The following is an 18,934-nucleotide window of genomic DNA, read 5'->3' as shown; positions in this document are numbered from 1 at the left end:
GATTATTGTTTTCTTTTGGCCACGGTTTTCATCCGCCATGGCTCGTCTCTGCACTCGAAGTCCTCCAAAAACAACTGCGCACCATTACCTCGAGCACCCTCTACTAGGAGCATAAGCGGGTTTAATTGCGAAGAAGCACAAACAAGGGATTCGATGTAATCTCTCTGAGCACTGTTCATGCATTGTCACAAGTTTCCGATACCGAAAGTCAATTAGATGTTTTAGAGATAATCAAACCCCGACGCACCCGGTGTCTTCGAGAAAGAATTATTTCATCCTGCGTTCTGCACTCTTGTTTCATTAAGTCAGATGTTTACTGAATAAGCGATAACTGAAATCCTGGCGATGAACCATACACAGCATAAAGCGTCCAAAGGATGCAAGAAGTACTTCTAAACTCTACTATACGGTTGGCAAAGTGTTATGACAATAATTAGTGTGCAGATCTATATTGGGGTGTGACTGAGCGTATAAAAGTTAAATCACTACGTAAACCATGCAAACATCTTGGGCGCAATGCTGAGCCACACTTTACAGTACCAACTAACAACGGTGTTTGAAACGTATCTCCCATATCTCAGAGTGTGAACTCTTAAAAGCCATAAACACACCTCGAGCACGCTCTCTTGGCATTGCACCACTCAGAAGATGTGTAACCAATGTGTCTATTTACAAACCGAAACTATGAAACGGCCATCAAACTACAATATCAACGCTAAGCGACAATTCATCGTTCATTTAAACCTGTAACAGTTTGAAGTAAATGTACTACTCACCACTTCATGAACACAAACTGAGGATTGTGAAACGAGTCCTTCCGCCGGCTGAAACGAAGGTTTAATATTTATTACAGGCGTACAACATAATAAATCACTGCTTCGTGCGTGCGTTAGGAATGCGCCAGCAATGGAAAGGCTTAAGCGGGCACGGTTATACACCGGACAGTTTACATTGTTGTTAGTGTTTGTTGCGGTAGCAAAGTTCTCCAAGCGGCATATATATTATATATAATATACACCAGAACGCGCAATTATCATATATATATACATCGTATGCATCTGTATTGAGCATCCAACATATTTACAATAAGAAAGTACATTTGAAAGTGCACCATTCAAGCGCAAGTATGTTTATCACGCCAAGCATTAACGGTGTGCGGTGTCAAAAAACGGATCGCGATTCAGCATAAAACGCTCGATGGCAGAACGTTCTGACCTGACCCGAGGCGAAACATACAAACGATTGAACCGATGCAGAACTATTATACAACTGTTTTAACGCTGATATATGTACACCCGCAATGGTACTGGAATGCTTAAATCCTGTTCAATAAATGTAGAAGTTGATGAAATGAAATAAATGCTTACCTTTTTTCCTTTTTCTTCTCGCCATACTCTCGCCCCGTCAGCGACTCTGTGGTCGGTTCGAACCTCCGATTCCGAATACTTACGCTATCTACGTTCACTGCGATAACACTGTACACTGATAAAGTTGATAAAGAGATAGGAAAAGCGTCGATCAACTACAGTTTCAACAGTAAAGTGACTTCTTTTGAAAATGTTTCTCTCGCCACCGTTATCGCCCTGTTCCTTGGCGCAAGCCGTGAAGTGGACCCCCGCTAAAACCGCTTACCTGCGGCCACACCACGAACGTTCTTTGCGTACAATGAAACACGGGGGAACAGGCCGCATCTTCCGTAAACAGCTAAACGTTTATTCTATGTTTCTTGTGTTGTATTTACACGTCGTAAAAGTGGAAAAAAGTCAAACCCCACAACATCAGTCACACTATTAAATTATTGATCTGAGGCTAACGATCTTGCGCTGCCGAAGATCGGCAATCAAACTCAAACGGGTCTCACACTCAAAGCTAGTTTCCATCCATTGCAATCATCCATCATTTGCTTGCTTGCGCTTGTTACTGTACTGTTAGTTAGGGGGGCTTCGTTACATTCTGGTTGGGGAGTATTTTGGGCGGTCAAGAACTCATTCGACTCTACACGCTCATCCGAAACGCTGTTCTGGGGTTTGATGTGGTTTAAATTAGCGTAATTCTAACGACGGGCCACCTCTCTAAGAGCAACGGTTCGTGTTCTCGCTTCCATTCCTACCACGTGCTTCCTCCTACACCGTTTTGTGGATATTTTTCAGCAACGAAAAACTACTGTTTGGCTTAACCCCTTCACACACAAACCACACACGTTTACATATTTGTTTGTTGTTGCTGCTTACGCCACGGAAACACACAAATGAGATTGTATTTTAGTTTGCTTTCGTTACGGTTTCAAATACTCAATATATCTCGGGCAAGCTCGGAGAACGAACGAAAAAGAAGAACATAATAAGATTTATTTATCTAATATTAAAAAGGGTTTCATCAAATCGTCTTCCACACACAACACACGCCACCTAATTGCATCCCGAGCATCCATCCATCCATCCATCCAGACATCCTTTCACGCGTCATTCTCGTGTTTGCTGAACAAGAGTCAGTCAAGGGTCCGCCGCTTCCGCCGAGAGTTGCGAGAGAGCGGAGATCGTCAAAATGTGGATCCGTGCCACACGCGGCCGCTTCGTGGGAACGCGATTTCCCACAGCACGGGGCGTGGGTAGCACCACACATTGGTTCGTCGGTTTGTCTGTTTCTTTCGTACTCTCGTAACTGTAGCGGGCGTCGGTCTAAAAATAGGGTTCAATCGAGAGATAAAGAGGAAGAAATGCGTGTCAGTGGCGGTTCCAACACGGTTTCGGCGTTACAACAATGTACGGTTGTGGCCGCCGAGCGGCCACTAATTTACCTGTTCTCTGCCGACATCGTCCGAAAAACCTGTACTTTCTGCTCCCACTCTCTCTCTCTCGCTTTCTCTCTCTATCTGTCTCTTTCATTTGCTTGTACCCAAGGGGGGCCAAGGATCTACGGTCGATTCGGCTCAACACGGCCAGCAGGACCAGCGGCACCCGGCGCACCGCTGCCGTTGCCGTTCCACGCCAGATACTCCTGGCCCGGACCAGGTCCGGGGCCGGCCCCACCCGGTCCCGGAGGTCCACCGCCAGCAGGTCCTCCCGGACCACCCGCGTGCCCTTGGCCCGGTCCTCCGGGGCCGCCGCCTCCACTATGCGAGGCCGTGGTTTGCTGCATCTGGTTGCCGATCAGGCTCCACTGGCTGAGTGCTGCCGCGATTATGGCCGGATTAATGGGCATCTGGTTGATGTTCATATTGCCTGCCCCGGGGCCCCCGTGCGGTCCGGGCCCTGGAGCCGCGGTCACAGCGCCCCCACTGCCGCTCAGATGGTTTCCCATACTACCACCGCCGTGGTGACCGCTGGCTGACCCGCCACCACCACCGCCACCTTGTCCGTTCGGACCAGTCGAGTTCAGCCCGAGTGCCTGCAGATTCGGCATCGAGTCAATATTACCGCTATTCTGCCGGTTTTGCGTCGTGTACTCGTTGTAGTTCCACACTGGCCGCTGATTCCCGCCGCCTGCCTGCGGCAGATGGTTGTAACCGCCCGGTCCACCGGCCGCGCCACCATGATGATAGTTATTGTTCGGATGTCCGCCGTGGTGTGGCCCCCCGCCGTACTCGTTCCCATCACGGCCAGCGTGTTCACCGCCGCCACCGCCGTAGCTCGAGGACGGGTTGCCACCCATCTGACTCTTGCCCCGATGTCGCCCGTGCTCGGGCCGGGGCGATGCCGTCGACACGTACACCGAGGTGCTCTTGATCAGATGATCTTCACCGCACAGGCTCTGCGCCACGTGCGGATCGATGAACGTGACGAACGCAAACGCTCGAAAGGGCTTCGGGATGAACACGTCCGCCACCTCGCCGTACTTGCTGAAATAAGTCCGGATGTCGTCCGCATTAATATCCTCCGTGAGGCGACCGAGGAAGATCTTGCTCGGCATCTGGTGCTGCATCTGGTCCTTGCTGCTCGGCACCTTCACGTCGCACCATCGGCTATCGATCAGATGGCGCTTCGACAGCACCTTCATCTGGCACTCGAAGCGCGCGAACCGGATAAACCCGTACCCCTTCGACTGGCCCGTGTTTGAGTCCTTCTTCAGCTGCACCACCAGCAGCTCGCCGAAGCTCTCAAAGTACTCCCGCAGGCGCTCCTCCGTCGTCTTCCACGGCAACCCGAGCACGATCAGATCGGTGGTGGTTCGGTTCCGGCTCTCGATGCGCTTCGTTTTGGGCGTCGAGTTCTCCGTCCGGTCGTCGCACTTGCGCTTGTTCTCCTTCGGGAACACACAAATGTACACGTGGTTACCCCAGCCCGACTCGGGCGAAAACGGGTGCAGCTTGCCGTCGCTCAGACGCACCCCGCGGATCACCTTGTTCTCCGGGTTGCGGTACTTCAGCCCGCACGCCCCGAAAAACTGGGCCTGCAGCGTCGTCAGCAGCAGCGTCGAGTCGTCCTCGAGCGGAATCTCGACCGCTTCGTCACCCTCCTCCTCCGACACTAGCACCGTGCCTGACGGTTCCATCTTAATGTCCATGAACGGTCACCTGAAAACTCCCGGATGGCGCGCGGAAGCGGAACGGGCCGGACGACGGGGCTGGGCAAAACAAAGTTTTTCGTTCGTTCCAAACTTCTTCTAAGCAAAACCCGGCTGGATGACGTTTGGAACGTGCATGTATTGGTATGGTTTGGTGGGAGAAAATTGAGATGACACACACACTCTCAACTTTGCATTTGCTCTCTCTCGCTCTCTCACCGCTCTCTTTCGCTCTCGCTCTCGCTTTCGTGCTCTCTCGCTCGTTCGTTCACTCACTCGCTCACGGATCCGTACTTTTTCTCGGTCACGTACTCACGCGATTATGCAGCGGGGCTGGCTTAGCTTCTGCAAGAAAAGAAATTGTCTCCTTTGGTTCGCGGCACACTCAAGATCGATTAACCCGCCCGTACCACCGCTTGGCATAGCTTTACAATTTGATGGCGAATGCCTTGATCCGAGCCCCAGCAGCCAGCTTGCCGTGTGAGGGTTGTAGACCGTTTCACAGAACTACTCAGCAGCCACTGCCTCAGCAACTCTTTCTCGCACACCGCACAGCGCACACACGCACACACACGCTCACGCACTCAGAAGGGAAGAACTGGAAGCACATAACACGTTTCCGAGGGCCGGCTGGATAACGAACACACTGTTTAATGGATGCGATCGGTACTTTGTGCCTTATCGCGAACGAGGAATTCCAAATCGATAATCCATTGCTCGTTAAAGGCGAATAAAAAGCCAAATGTTCTATCAGAGCGACTGAGCTCACAAACCACGGCTCACTTTGTTCTACTCGAACGACGAACTCGAATCGGAATGAGACCGGCGGAAAGAGAACGCGCGGAGCAGAGCGAGCCAGCTAGATGTGCCATCTGCGCTAAACCTTCACACGAAACGTCAAATGTGGTGAGTTTAAAATTTGAGTAGAAATGGCAAACGATCAAAATCACACTACGTTCGCGAAGAAAACTTTTCTTTTTCCAGGCCGGAATGGTAGGATCAGTGTCCAAAAATCGGAAAATAATCCCCAATAATGGTAATCTGTAAGGCAATCGCGTGTGAAAAACGCATTCGTCCGATTTGTTATTCCCACTTATTGTAAATTCACTTTCTCTCATCACGCGGAAACCTCATGTTCAAGTTCACTCTTAATTTCAGGTTCAATTTCACCTCCAAAACGGAGGTCGTTATCATTTTTGCACTCAACACTGCAAATCGGTCTGGTCCATAGCCTGGCTTAACGAACCGTGGTACGTACAGTTTCTCTGTCGGAAAAGAGAGTCGAACATTTTTACGACCAACGATCCGTAGAAGTAACCTTTTTACCAACTACACCTTGATACACTTTTCAAAAATGCGCATCACTCATTTTCCTTTCCTGTCACGCTCTGCAGAATGTTCCCAGATGGCTGGCCGTTCATTCATTTTCATCGACTTCATCGTTATTAGTAGTCGCCTATCACGCAAGAAATCGAAAGCGTCCGTTTGCGGAAGAAAAGCGTTCCCGATGAGGATGGAGAAAGCTTGGGTGCGTTAGTAGTAATGCGATAGCGGCACAATATTTACCAGAATGCTAGTGGTAATCTGTGACCTCCACGAAATGCCGTAGTGGAGGTACCATTTCTACTCAATTTATGAGCACCACATGCGATGGATCGGGAAAACATAATTGACTTTTGAATCGGTTATGCGGCAACTGTTCGTTACAGAAAAGCGTCACGAATCTGGGGCTATTGAAATTTCCGTCAGTTCCACACATGGCACTTTCTTATGCCAATACTCCACGGTTTCAACGAGAGCATGAAACTATGCACCAATCAATAGACCGCACGAGATAGTTTCTTGCATCGCGTAGGAAGTGAAGCTGTACTTGCGGCAAACCAATTGTTTCCACTTTCACTACATTGAACAACCTCCGAGCACGTTTCCCACATCGCGAACACGTGTAACACGTGGTGCTCTAATACGCGTATTGAAAGATCCGCGGTTCAAGATGAGTGCGTTTGGGAACCGTTGGGTAAGATTCGATTAACTTCCATTAAGATGTAACGCTGATGGAAACGTGTTTGATTCCGGTTTGGAACCTTATCGCCACCCTATCGAGCCTGGTGGCGCCTTCCTTCCATAGCCGTGATGTGCTATTGCATAAAGACCGCGGAATTCCCACTACCAACCCCTTGACCCCTTTCTCACAGCACAGTTCCGTGCCCGCTTGCTCACGCGATGTGGTTGGCTTCAATCGCAACCCGGTTCGCCTTCGTGTGCCGGCGGAGGGAGTGGGAGTTGTCCCCACTTCCTCGGCTCGGAGTCAGTCGGCTGTGCGTTGCAAAAGTGAAAAGTGAAATGCCTTTTGGGCAGCCACCACCATGGTGTTGGTGTATTTGGGGCTTTTTGTTTTGTTTACGATTTTTTCTATCTTTCGTTTTGCAATCCAGCCAGTGATCCTCCCTCCGGGGGCCGGCACGCGATGAAGTTACCGAAGAGCACGGGTTTGTCGAACCATTCCAGTCGCGAACGGTGCAGAGTGAACATGCCTCCATCCGGCAGCCAACGATCGCGTAAGTGGGTTAGTGGGGTTAACGGTGGGACGGGGGCACTGATTGCGCAGTGCCTGGTGCTCCTGATGATCGTCAACGATCGTGCGGATGCCATTAGCTACCGGAAGGATACTGGGTGAGTATAGCGCAACGATTCCCCGGAACGAGCCGGATTCTGCCGGAAAGAGTGTGCTGTTTTAATAAAGTGAATACTCGGACGTACCACAGCTTCGCGACCGACGGGAAGGATCAGTTCGTGTTCCGGGCACCGGAAGCGACCAGCGCGGACCCTCGTCCAGGGACGGTCATTTCGTTTCAAGCGCAGGATGTGAAGCGAGCCGGACGCGTCCGCTTCCTGGACTCGTCCGAACAGCATCGCTCCGACAGTGGCCCGTTCTTCGCACCGTCTTCCAGCGCCACCGCCCCGAATGCCGTCCCTTTTTACAATCGCGATCAGGGTGGCGATAAGTTCTACACGGTCGGTGCCTCCATTCAGTTTGCGGGTGCCGGAGGTGATACGATCACACCACCACCGCCACCGCCACCGCCGCCACCACCATCACCAGACACTGCGGGCTACCAACAGAAAGTGAAACGAAAGAAGAATAAATTCAAGTACGCCAGTCAGAAGGTCTACAACGTCGCGGGTGGGCAAGAGCAAGACCAGTACGTTCCGTTTGGGGCTCCTCTGCACGACAATTATCTCACGGGACCCGCAGGAGCACAGTACGATCAAACGATCGCCAACTACCCTGAACTCCAGACACAGCAGTATCCGTTTAGCATGAACTCACACTATCCCGGTGCGTATGGCTACAACGGGCAGCAGGGATCCGTCGGAGGTCTGTACCAGCAATACCCACAGCCCCAGTATCCTTCAGCGGCGTACCAATCACCCTATGCGCCCAGTTCCCCGTACAGACCTCCGTATCAGGGTGGATCGGCGCCATATTACCAGCAGCCTCAGCCGTCGAGTGGGACACAGCCGCCAAATGCGCAAAGCATTCTCGGGGTGCTACAGAGCATCTTCAACTTTGCCCCCGGAACGTTCGGCGGAAGCGGGGCACAGACATTCGGTGTCAACCGACCGGCCTACGCTCCCAATCCGACACCCATTCCCGGGTTCTCGGGAGGTGTCGGTGGACAGCTACGGCAAGCATTGGACAATATTGCGGACAACGATGAGCTTCAGTGCGTTCCGAAGTTAATCTGTATGATGTCCCGCAGCTCGACGGGCCAAGGCTTCAGTAGCTCCGTCAATCGGGGTCTCCTATCGACGTGAGTACCGCAACAAGGGGACGAGTTGGAACGAGTGCCATCTAATGAAGGTTTCTACGTTTTCCTAACAGTATCCTTGGAGCTGTCCCGGACAGCTCGCCGTGGCTGAAATTTTCACGGGCCGCATTATTGGGGTACGGGATAGGGGCCAACAGTTGCGATGCCTACTACCCAAAGTGCCCCAAGGATGAGATGCAGATTCTGTACTACTTGAACAATCACCGGGGCGGATTCTTCCGCTTCTTCAACAACGGTGACCAGCAGCCGCAGCAATACGGTTGATGGCGCTCGCGTTGGTTGCTCGCGGAGGAGGCGTTAATGTGCCAATCGATGGGATATTTGAAAAAATCCGTAAGAAACGTCTATTTATTTGTGTACTACAGTGAGTGAAAGCAATAAGCCGTGGTTCAGTGCGCCGTATTGAGTAAGAGTCGTGCGCTCGAGAGTGTTCGTAAAAGGAGGGTTTGAAAATTTCCAATAAAATGAAATGGTTTTTTAAACTCACAAATTCACAAGCATTCACATTTCGGTGATCGTTCGATGGACGAAAATGCGAAAAACTCCCACGGAAACTTTCGTAACGAAAGTTCAAGTTACCATGTGCGGTCGTTACCTTCGTGCGGAGGAGGACACAGTCAGTAATGGTTGTTGACTTTCATCGCCATCTCGCTGTCTGACCATCGCCGCCGATGACGCATCTCACCTTTGCCGAATGGCGCGAATTGGCTCTGCACCCGCCATACACGCGGCGGGCCTTAATAACGGTGACCACGTTATCCAACCGGAACAAACGTAATCCCACATATCGTTCGCTCGTGCGGTACCGCAGCACGTGGAATCGCACCTCGCGCAAACAACGACAAGCCGGATTATTACCCAACCGATTGGTCCCGAAAGGGATAACGGTTTGTTATTGCAAATGTTGCCGAGGTTCATTAAGGGCTGCGGCCAATTGCCGTATCTCATGGACGTTCGGTCACGAACCGAACCCATGCCAATCAGTCGGTCGGCGGGACGATGATCAATGAACGATGTGAAAGAAAAACATGGCAAGGTGGGTGATAATGAAAATCAATTTCGTTCCACCATATTGCGCCTGGCCCAGCATCCGTTCGTCGTTCGAAGCGGGAAATTGAGATTCAGTGGCTCGCAGCGCATTCGCCCTTTGCGGGATACGATAGGAAATGTTCAGTTTTTCTGAGCCAATCTTTTGGAACTGGTTTTCGATCGATTAAATTGCCAATTTACTATTTTCGTTTACCGCCGCCAGCAATTGATAAGAATAGTTTGTAAACAACTTTCTTTCCAGTGGATGTTGGTGTAGAGTTCTGCGCATGCCTTCAAATGCGCTCCGGATGCCGGAGAAACCCTTCGTCGGCATCCTCGCGAGGCAGTTGAGAAAAGTATATAAGCAGTGTTTGATGTGTGACGATGTTTTCAGTAACAAAAATCCGCCAAATCAAGAGCAGCGCAGACAAACTGCCGCGGACTAGTGTTCAGGACAATTACGTGCACTGAGCAGTAAAGTATGTAGTCCGCGCAAAGTGCCGTCGGCCAGCCCCCATGATGACGACAGACGCAGACGACGGTAATGCCGCGAAGGATTCAACAGACGGCTCTCCCGATCGGAAAGTGGATCGATTCTTACGTAGCTTCATAGGACACGATCTGCGCTGTGTGTCGTCATTCGATGGCTTCGTGAATCGGTGTATGTACCGCCCGGTCGACGGGGCCGCACTCGGTGTGGCCCGCATTCTGTTCGGACTGGCCATGCTGATCGATATTCCCGAGGAACGAGGTGGTGGCGATTTAGACCTCCGCTGGGGAGAGCCTCGCGACTGTCGGTTTCCGTTGATCCACTCGATGGAACCGCCAACTCTACCGCGCATGGGACTCGTGTACGGGCTGATGTGGCTCGGGGCGGCAGGCATGGCGCTCGGCTACCGATTCCGCGTGTCAACCGCCGCCTTCGCCGTCACCTATTGGTACGTGTTTCTGCTGGACAAAAGCGCCTGGAACAACCACAGCTATCTATACGGACTGCTGGGAACGCTTTTTCTTTTCACCGATGCACACCGCTGCTGGTAAGACCTGTCCGGCACGCCCGATGGACAGGATGTCTGATTGGACTCCCTTTATCCCCCGCAGCTCCATCGATGCATGGCGAGATCCGGCATCCTCCGGACAGTGCGTACCGTTCTGGAACTACTTTATCCTAAAGTTTCAGTTCTTCGTGCTGTACTTTATCGCCGGGTTGAAGAAATTGTGCCACGAGTGGCTGTCCGGGTACGCGATGACCAACCTATCCTATCATTGGGTGTTTGTTCCTTTCCGAGCGGTGCTCGGAGCACAGCTGACGGATCTGCTGATTATCCACTGGTTCGGCTGCCTTTTCGATACGACCGTTGTGTTTTTCTTGATCTACGCACCAACGCGAAGAGTGGCCACCGTGTTTGCCAGTGCGTTCCATCTAATGAACTCAAGGCTTTTTCATATCGGCATGTTTCCGTGGGTTTGTCTTACTCAACTTCCGCTGTACTATAGCGCCAGCTGGCCGAGACGAATTCTTTCCCGTGAGCCACTTCTAGCTCCGGTCAGCGCCAGGGAAACGGAAGCTACGCAGGACACATGGGGCAGTTCGCGTGAAAGCTGCGAACAGCAAAACCATCGTCGTCGTCGCAAACGATGGAAAATGGCGATCATGCTGGCGTACTGCTCGCTGCAGCTGTTTCTACCTTACTCGCACTTCCTCAGTCCAGGCTACAACAACTGGACCAACGGACTTTACGGCTACTCCTGGGACATGATGGTACACGCCTGGGATACGACCATGATTGGGGTGCGTGTGGAGGACCGCAACAATCCGGGACGGGTGCAGTATGTAGCGCCTTATGCATTCACAGACAACGATCGATGGACGAAACATGCCGACATGGCCATACAGTTCGCACGGTGCGTCGAGCGGAACGTGCAGCTCGAGAAGGCATGGAGTCCTGAAAGACAAGTGGCACCACGGCCAGTGACGAATATCTCCGTCTACTTCGATATTTGGTGCAGCATGAATGGACGATTCCAGCAGAGGATCTTCAATCCGAACGTGGACATCCTGCGTGCCCCGTGGTCACCTTTCGAATCGGTCGATTGGGTTTTGCCACTGTTGCAACAGCTTACCGTCCGCCGTACCGATATGCGTCGCCTAACGGACACAGTTCTTGGTTGGAGCAATCACTCGGATGTGATGTTTATCGCCGATTTTCCCGGTCTAACGCTTCGCAATTACGTGGCCAACGAATTGTACAATGTTTCTTTGACTGTGCTAAATGGGACGGTGCGAGTTGAGACGGACACCGATAATGCCGGGGACACTTTCCAACCGAAAACTGCAATGGTTCTCAAGTCCGGTCAAAGTGTACCAGTGCGGCCTGGAAGTTTTCATGCGATCGAAACGATCGGCAGATTCCCGTCATGTTATATGTACACATACGTAAACCGCACCAAAGAGTTACTGGAAGAGAATTCGGACGATGTCAAAGGGAAGCGCTCCGTAGCAATGTTGCCGTTGCGTGAGGAATTTCTTCATCGGTGGGAAAACTTTGTCCGATTCACGCTAAATGTAGGCAATTCGTTTCTGTACGAATTTTACGGGGTTCCCATGCCAAGGCGCTTGAAGGAACTCGTACTGGAAGGCTAGTAACCAGAGTAAGGCATTTGTGTTGCAATGTGATGTCCCTCAGTATGTTTGTTTTTTCCACTACGAAAAGGTCGGTTAATGAAATTGAATAAAATACTGTGCGAATAAAAATAGCCGATATCATTGTTACAAGTTGGTTTTGTGTAAACCCGAGCCCGAAATTCGCAGATGTTTTTGTTCGCAGTTCTGGCGAGAACAGCTTTAAAAATTGTAGCCGAGTGACTCCGGGTTTCGATCTGCACTGACTCGTCCTTCGTTTCTATTTAAGATCGGTCCCGGATCTTGGTTTTAATATATTGCAACAACCGTTTACTATTTAAACTCACAGCAAAATCTGCAACCAACTGACAGTCTTCTGTGCTGTAAGTTTTATTCATTCAACTGTCAAAAGGAAACTCAAGGACCGTGTCTGAACTGTCAGTTGAAAAATGGCTGTGCTTCTTCAGATCGTATCAAAACAATTCCCGCAAATCCACCGCAATTTGTTGGATGTGGTGAAAATTTCGTTCAAAAATCATCATCCACTCGGCGACAACTACTGCAAGCTGCACACTAGGGTAAGTGTTGTTTCGCCTTTGTTCTGGGATTAACCAACCGACGGTACTCTCGATATGCGATCGGGCTGCGGGGCAAGCGGAACAGAATCTTACGCACGCACACGTGGAGTGTTGGAGCGGCAGCGGCTGAAGAGGGGATGCTGTGCTGTTGTTGATGCATCCTTTCTCGCGTTGATGGCCCAACCATCCCACAATTGAATGAATTGCCTCTAAACGTTCACTTTCAGCTTTGAGGTACACTCTTTAGTATCGCAAGTTGCTCACTTCCTCCACGCAAGTGTGATCGAGGCCTATTTACGTGATCAAGGCCACGGCCAGCAAGCACGCAGAGAGCAAATATGCAATCAGCTGACGGATTATATAACGCAAACGAAATGAAAACCGACGGCTCAACGAACGGCACCAAGAGGAATCGTAAGGACGGCTCCAGGCATCCCCGTGAGTGTCTGGAGCATGTTCCTCTGTTCCGGTGGATGAAAGAACTCGGATGGCGAAACGAAACAGCATTACGAATTGCGAAGTTCGAGCGCACCGGGAAGGGACTGTATTCGCGGAAACCGATCGCTGCGGGGGACTGCATCATAGCACTGCCATTTGAAGCGTTGATCGGATGGAACACGATCGAGAAGGATGAAGAATTCAGGGCGATGTTTAACGTGGAAACCCTCGGTCAGCGCGAAGCCAGCGAGAAGATTCCCTTTCAAACGCTGTTGGCCTTCTACCTGTGTGCACAGGAGCACAAGAAGGGCCCAAAGTTTGAAGCCTATTTGCAGGCGCTGCCAAAATCGTTCTCCAATCCTTACTTTTGCTCAAAAGCGGAACTGTTATACCTTCCCGAGATGCTATTGAAAACAATGGTTAAGCAGAACCAGAAAATTAACATGGCATTTGAAAGAATCGTCACCGCTCTGCATTCCCAGTGGCAGGATGTATTTAAATTGGAGCGCTTCAAGTGGGCATTCTTCGCGGTAAACACCCGGAGTGTGTACGTGGAACCGGAGGTTACGCAAATGATTAACAGTTTTCTACCCGGCGGCACGCTGTTCGAAGACCTTCTCTCCGATGACCCATCGATGACGCTTGCACCGTTTTTGGACTTTTTTAACCATCATGCGCGTGCCAAAACGAAAAGTGGTCTCTCACTTACGACACGGCAAGTTCAGAATCGATTGAGCAAAGGGAAACCTTTGGACCTGTTCTACACGCTTCGCACGGACGCGGCCCATCCCGCCAGGCGGCAAATTTTCATCGACTACGGTACACACAACAACACCAGTTTGCTGCTTGAGTACGGATTTATAGTTCTCGATAATCCGGACGATTTCTTCGAACTTACGCTGGATGATATCAACGCGTTCATCAAGCACGACCCCGAACTGCGATGCTTGCGATTGCCACGCGAAAAGTACTGTTTCATTAGCGGACATGGACTCGACGAACAGCTGTTCTTCGTTGAAGACGATCTGCTGAGCCACAACCTGTGCGTCTGTTTGACCATCCTCTTCGTGGAGCAAAATATTCACCACATGCGGGCGGTCGCATTCGCATCCACCCCCCCATTGGGACCGATCCGAGCGATCGCGCTTCGATTGCTCGATTTTATGGAGTTGCAAATGAACCGATCGATCGCGGGCCTCAGTTCGCTGGCTTCGCTCACAGCTTCGGCGATCGCGTATCGAGAGTACGCATGGGAGGGAGTCCGATTTTTGAATAAAATCAAAAGCAAATTTTAGATAAACCGCGTGTCCCGTTCTTTTCGTACCCGAAACAGCACCTCCATGTCACGGCTTCCGCAGCAAGTTTACAGAACGATTCTAGGCGAAGGGACACGGTACAAAGACGATACTATGCCAGTCCTAGCCCCAATGGACCCCAGCGTGATGGCACCGAAAACGCCCTGCGGCATATATTTCAGAAGAAGAAACAACGTAAGCCAAATCTTTCGAGTGCCCCATAATCCGTCACACTCCACTAACATCATTGGCTGGTCGATGAGATGTGCGCTCGATGCACCATTACGTTTGCGGAATTGCGTTTGTCCAAAGTGCTACTAAAAAGAATCCAATTCCAACACTAATGCTTTTTGATGTATTTTTCACGCGACCGGAGATGGTTTTTGCTAACACCCGATTCGGTTTGCAATGCATTGTGTAGACAAAATTACCGTTCTCTCCTGTTTTTCGCAGGTTTTTCCAATTTGTTTTCCCAACATACACTCACACCCCCAGCTATAATAGAGTAGAACCGTGATTTGGATCCGTTTGCGTTTTCTTAACTTTTGTTCGAGATGTTTTGTGCCTTTGCCTGTTTTTTTGTAAAATGTGTGCCGCCAACACGGGGTTACGTTACGTTTCTTGTTTCTCTCTCTCTCTCTTTTCTTTTCCCTGGTTGTGCTGCACATTTTTCCTTTCCATTGGCACACGGTTATGGTCCGCAACGTCCGGACTGTAATCTAGCATCGACGGGTGGATTCGAAAGTAACGCATTCGACGGTCGTTGGTCTGATAGTCATGGCAACCCGCTGAATATTCGTCGGCCACAGCAAACGCAGCAAATACGACGGTATCTTCACACCAGGGGCTACTTGAAGACGAAGACGGGTCATCAGCATACCGCACCATTTCACGGTGGAGCGCTGCCAACCCCTAACACCAAACGGTTCCCACCTAACCATTCCCTACTGCCAGCTCCGACAATCGACAAATCACCACCAATTCGTCATTGTTTCCATCTAGGGCACCATCCGGCATCCGGCGAATCGATTGGCAGCTACGATGGGCCGGCAGTGACCGCCACCGACATGATTAAGGCGATGGCCACGTACATTTGGCCGAAGGACGACGCTATAGTGCGGAAGAGGTAGGCAATTTGTCTTGGGCGTTCGAGACCTCCGCTGCAACCTTCGTGTATTCCAGAGTCTTGATATCGTTGAGTTTACTCGGAGGAGCGAAAGTACTGAACGTCTGCGTTCCGTTCCTGTTCAAAATGGGCGTCGATAACCTGAACGTACTGAGCATGGACACGGTACCGGAGGCGGCCTCTGCCCTCACCATCTCGGTGCTGTTGGGATGTAAGTTTCCACCAAGACGAACTTTCCATTCGGAGAATATCCTATCGTATTCTTATTATGTCCTATCGCTTATTCCACTCGCAGATGGCATTGCACGTGCCGGAGCTGCTGGTTTCAATGAGCTGCGGAATGCCGTCTTTGCCCGCGTGGCTCAGCATTCAATACGAAAGATCGCCACCAATGTGTTCCTGCATTTGCATAATCTTGACCTACAGTTTCATCTTAGCAAGCAAACGGGTGCCCTATCGAAGGTAATGAGCCCGAATGCTGGTAGAGGGAATTCAATGGCCTTATCCACTGGTTTCTCTCTCGTGTGCAGACTATCGATCGGGGATCCCGAGGCATCAATTTTGTGCTCACGGCGATGGTGTTTAACGTTGTACCGACGGTGTTTGAGTTGGCGCTCGTCTCTAGCATACTCGGAATGAAGTGCGGCCTTGCATACGCGGCCCTTTCGATGGGCTGCGTTGGCGTTTACAGTGCATACACTTTGGCCGTTACGCAGTGGCGCACCAAGTTCCGAATCTACATGAACCAAGCGGAAAACGAGGCCGGCAATAAGGCCGTCGATTCGCTCATCAACTACGAAACGGTAAAGTACTTCAACAACGAGCAGTACGAAGCGAACCGCTACGATAAGGTGCTGCAGAAGTACGAGGAGGCCAGTCTGAAGACGAGCACCAGCTTGGCAGTGCTGAACTTTGGTCAGAATGCGATCTTCAGCGTTGCGCTGAGCGCCATTATGGTGATGGCCGCGAACGAGATCGCTCGAGGCAATATGACGGTGGGGGATTTGGTGATGGTGAACGGGCTGCTTTTCCAGCTCTCGATTCCGCTCGGGTTCCTCGGGAGCGTTTATCGGGAGGTTCGCCAAGCGCTACTCGATATGCGAACCATGTTCACGCTAATGGGTGTGGAAAGCGCAATTCAGAACCGTTCCAATGCGCTTCCATTGGATGTGCACCGTGAGACGGCTTCGATCGAGTTCCGCAACGTTGGTTTCCGGTACGCGCAGAGTAATGACATTTTCAAGGATCTTTCCTTCACGATACCGCCCGGTGTGAAGATTGCCATCGTCGGTGGGTCGGGCTCGGGCAAGTCCTCGATGGTGCGGTTACTTTATCGATTCTTCGAACCGACGGCGGGCGAGATACTAATCAATGGGCAAAATATTCGCGAAGTGGATCTGCAAAGTTTACGACGTGCGATCGCCGTTGTTCCGCAGGATTCGGTACTGTTCCACGACACCATCCGCCACAACATTCACTACGGTGATCTGTCGCGATCGCAGGCTGAACTGGAGGATGCGGCCCGCATGGCGGATCTGCACGAGTCCATTTTGCAGTGGCCCAAACAGTACGACACGCAGGTCGGCGAACGGGGACTGAAGCTGTCCGGTGGAGAGAAACAACGGGTAGCCATTGCGCGAGCCATTTTAAAGAACTCACCCATACTGGTGTTCGATGAAGCAACGAGCAGTTTGGATTCCATCACCGAGCAAGTAAGGAACCGAATCTGCTTCCTTTTGTTTTTCCTAGTAAACGGAAACAAGACAACTTTCACTTCTTTTCGTAGAACATACTGCAAGCCCTGGCCCGGGCAACGGATAATCGTACCAGCATTTGCATTGCCCATCGCCTTTCGACGGTGATGGATGCAGATGAAATATTGGTACTTGAAAATGGACGCATTGGACAACGTGGAACACACGATCAGTTGCTGCGAAGCGGTGGTCTGTACACCAAGCTGTGGGACACACAGAATCGTCTCCACAGTAGCACCAAAACGATAACCGAAGGGAGTCATTGAGCCTCGATTGCGAAGATTTGCACCTGCACCAGGCGTGGCGAACGCAATGGAATCGAGCTTTGCCAATGATTGTTGACTATTTTTAAGCCAAAACGAAAAGAAAATTCCGACCCCTGGGAGCTATTTGCACGTGTATAGAGACAAAAGGAACAATATTAAAACCAGTCTAATGCCCGAATACTTTGGCAAAAATATGTTCAACTATGAGTGAATTGATTTTCGATTGCGAAGTGTTAGTTCGAACGGCACAAACTAACGGCCTTTTCAAACCACCGACAGCAGCACCGGACGCAGCCATTGTTGTGACATTCACGGATGACAGCCAAACCACGAGCTGACTGTCAAAAGGCGCAGCAAAGAACAACATTCGGAACGTAGAGAAAGTTTGCAAACACGATCTAGGCGGTGAAAATTTCGGTAAAATATAGCTTTGGAAGCCTTTATCACACCGTTCACACAATGGCGGACGTGTTGGACATCTACAACCACGAAGAGTTCGAGGTGGACGAAGATGGAGACCAGGGCATCGCACGGTTAAAGGAAAAGGCACGCAAGCGAAAGGGACGCGGGTTCGGCAATGAAAGCATCCCCCGGGAAACAATCGACTATGAGCGGCTTCAGGACGACGAGGAAGAGGCCGAACCCGGTCCACAGCGCTCGGTCGAGGGGTGGATCTTGTTTGTAACATCCATCCACGAGGAGGCGCAGGAAGATGACATTCAGGAGAAGTTTTGCGAGTTTGGCGACATTAAAAACATTCACCTGAATCTCGACCGCCGGACCGGCTTTCTGAAGGGGTACGCACTAGTTGAGTACGAAACGTATAAGCAGGCGATGGCGGCCAAGGAAGCGTTGAATGGTTCGGAAATTCTGGGCCAAACGATTGCCGTCGACTGGTGCTTCGTAAAGGGACCGAAAAAGCTCAAAAAATCCAGCGACCGCCGCCGGCGATAGAGATAGGCGAAAGTAAATGCATACCAATTCTTTAGGTAAAGACACGATCAGCCCTAAACAGCCACCCATTTGTCACACACCACAGATTAACGGTTAGCTTGTCCCATAGAGGATTTTGTAAGAAATACGCGACATGAAATAAACTGGACCTTATAATTTCAAAACCTACCTTTTCGTTACGTGAACAGTTGAATCGACGAACCGAAAGAATTCCGAGGCGTTTTAAAACAACAGAGGGCAGCGTTTCAGCTTTGCACCAGCAGATACTGAAATGGGGGTCTTCGGAGGTTCCTTGGCGTAGCTGATGACTTCTTCCAGCAGCTGCTTCAGTTCCCGTTGATGAGTTGGCTTCGTTCCGGTTGCCGGTGAAGCACAAGTCGTTCTTCCTACATACCTGCGAGAGAAGAAAAGCATATTCGATCGTCAATGGCGGCCACCGGTAACACTCTGCGACGATGCACATTTGGTCAAGGATGTATTTTTAAGGTTTTTTATGAACTAATCATTCAGCTTTATTCACCAAACAATCGTTCCA

The 18,934-nt window shown here is 50.7% G+C and overlaps 5 protein-coding genes across 7 annotated transcripts; 4 read left to right on the top strand and 1 right to left on the bottom strand.

Annotated features, from left to right (window-relative positions):
* Positions 1-1,692: 1,692 nt before the first annotated feature.
* LOC131206364 (TAR DNA-binding protein 43-like) lies at positions 1,693-5,249 on the bottom strand. 2 transcript variants are annotated; one of them, XM_058198892.1, is made up of 3 exons: positions 4,820-5,249; positions 2,798-4,617; positions 1,693-2,678 (listed from the first exon to the last, which is right to left on the bottom strand). In XM_058198892.1, the coding sequence occupies exon 2, from the start codon at positions 4,501-4,503 to the stop codon at positions 2,914-2,916; it is 1,590 nt and encodes a 529-aa protein (XP_058054875.1). In that variant the 5' UTR covers positions 4,504-4,617; positions 4,820-5,249; the 3' UTR covers positions 1,693-2,678; positions 2,798-2,913. The 2 variants fall into 2 exon arrangements, with proteins under 2 accessions (XP_058054875.1, XP_058054874.1); XM_058198891.1 differs by having other exon boundaries at positions 2,798-4,848; positions 4,914-4,989.
* Positions 5,250-7,033: 1,784 nt separating this feature from the next.
* LOC131216027 (trithorax group protein osa) lies at positions 7,034-8,600 on the top strand. The gene is made up of 3 exons (XM_058210425.1): positions 7,034-7,176; positions 7,269-8,318; positions 8,390-8,600. The coding sequence occupies exons 1-3, from the start codon at positions 7,034-7,036 to the stop codon at positions 8,598-8,600; spliced, it is 1,404 nt and encodes a 467-aa protein (XP_058066408.1).
* Positions 8,601-9,777: 1,177 nt separating this feature from the next.
* Positions 9,778-12,078, top strand: LOC131214984 (vitamin K-dependent gamma-carboxylase). The gene is made up of 2 exons (XM_058209341.1): positions 9,778-10,402; positions 10,467-12,078. Exons 1-2 carry the CDS (start codon positions 9,882-9,884, stop codon positions 12,007-12,009), a joined length of 2,064 nt encoding a protein of 687 aa, XP_058065324.1. The 5' UTR covers positions 9,778-9,881; the 3' UTR covers positions 12,010-12,078.
* Positions 12,079-12,437: 359 nt separating this feature from the next.
* On the top strand, positions 12,438-17,624 carry LOC131206262 (iron-sulfur clusters transporter ABCB7, mitochondrial). 2 transcript variants are annotated; one of them, XM_058198751.1, is made up of 7 exons: positions 12,438-12,566; positions 14,338-14,494; positions 15,302-15,425; positions 15,482-15,636; positions 15,721-15,887; positions 15,956-17,137; positions 17,212-17,624. In XM_058198751.1, the coding sequence occupies exons 1-7, from the start codon at positions 12,438-12,440 to the stop codon at positions 17,443-17,445; spliced, it is 2,148 nt and encodes a 715-aa protein (XP_058054734.1). In that variant the 3' UTR covers positions 17,446-17,624. The 2 variants fall into 2 exon arrangements, with proteins under 2 accessions (XP_058054734.1, XP_058054733.1); XM_058198750.1 differs by having other exon boundaries at positions 15,023-15,425.
* Positions 17,625-17,816: 192 nt separating this feature from the next.
* Positions 17,817-18,556, top strand: LOC131216116 (RNA-binding protein 8A). The gene has a single exon (XM_058210527.1). The coding sequence runs from the start codon at positions 17,905-17,907 to the stop codon at positions 18,397-18,399; it is 495 nt and encodes a 164-aa protein (XP_058066510.1). The 5' UTR covers positions 17,817-17,904; the 3' UTR covers positions 18,400-18,556.
* Positions 18,557-18,934: the final 378 nt, after the last annotated feature.

This window comes from Anopheles bellator, chromosome 1 (genome assembly GCF_943735745.2).
Source record: "Anopheles bellator chromosome 1, idAnoBellAS_SP24_06.2, whole genome shotgun sequence".
Classification (NCBI taxonomy): domain Eukaryota; kingdom Metazoa; phylum Arthropoda; class Insecta; order Diptera; family Culicidae; genus Anopheles; species Anopheles bellator.
Note: the sequence above shows the minus strand (reverse complement) of the source record. Positions and strands in the feature narration are given on the sequence as shown.

What these genes read in the sequence shown, in the direction of transcription:
- LOC131206364 (XM_058198892.1), bottom strand. Translation starts at nt 4,503, where the DNA reads ATGGACATTAAGATGGAACCGTCAGGCACGGTGCTAGTGTCGGAGGAG.
- LOC131216027 (XM_058210425.1), top strand. Translation starts at nt 7,034, where the DNA reads ATGCCTCCATCCGGCAGCCAACGATCGCGTAAGTGGGTTAGTGGGGTT. An exon ending in AGCTACCGGAAGGATACTGG is followed by an intron (nt 7,177 to 7,268) that starts GTGAGTATAGCG and finishes GACGTACCACAG; the next exon opens with CTTCGCGACCGACGGGAAGG. An exon ending in AATCGGGGTCTCCTATCGAC is followed by an intron (nt 8,319 to 8,389) that starts GTGAGTACCGCA and finishes TTTTCCTAACAG; the next exon opens with TATCCTTGGAGCTGTCCCGG.
- LOC131214984 (XM_058209341.1), top strand. Translation starts at nt 9,882, where the DNA reads ATGATGACGACAGACGCAGACGACGGTAATGCCGCGAAGGATTCAACA. An exon ending in ACCGATGCACACCGCTGCTG is followed by an intron (nt 10,403 to 10,466) that starts GTAAGACCTGTC and finishes TATCCCCCGCAG; the next exon opens with CTCCATCGATGCATGGCGAG.
- LOC131216116 (XM_058210527.1), top strand. Translation starts at nt 17,905, where the DNA reads ATGGCGGACGTGTTGGACATCTACAACCACGAAGAGTTCGAGGTGGAC.
- LOC131206262 (XM_058198750.1), top strand. Translation starts at nt 12,438, where the DNA reads ATGGCTGTGCTTCTTCAGATCGTATCAAAACAATTCCCGCAAATCCAC. An exon ending in CATCTCGGTGCTGTTGGGAT is followed by an intron (nt 15,637 to 15,720) that starts GTAAGTTTCCAC and finishes TTCCACTCGCAG; the next exon opens with ATGGCATTGCACGTGCCGGA. An exon ending in TGGATTCCATCACCGAGCAA is followed by an intron (nt 17,138 to 17,211) that starts GTAAGGAACCGA and finishes TTCTTTTCGTAG; the next exon opens with AACATACTGCAAGCCCTGGC.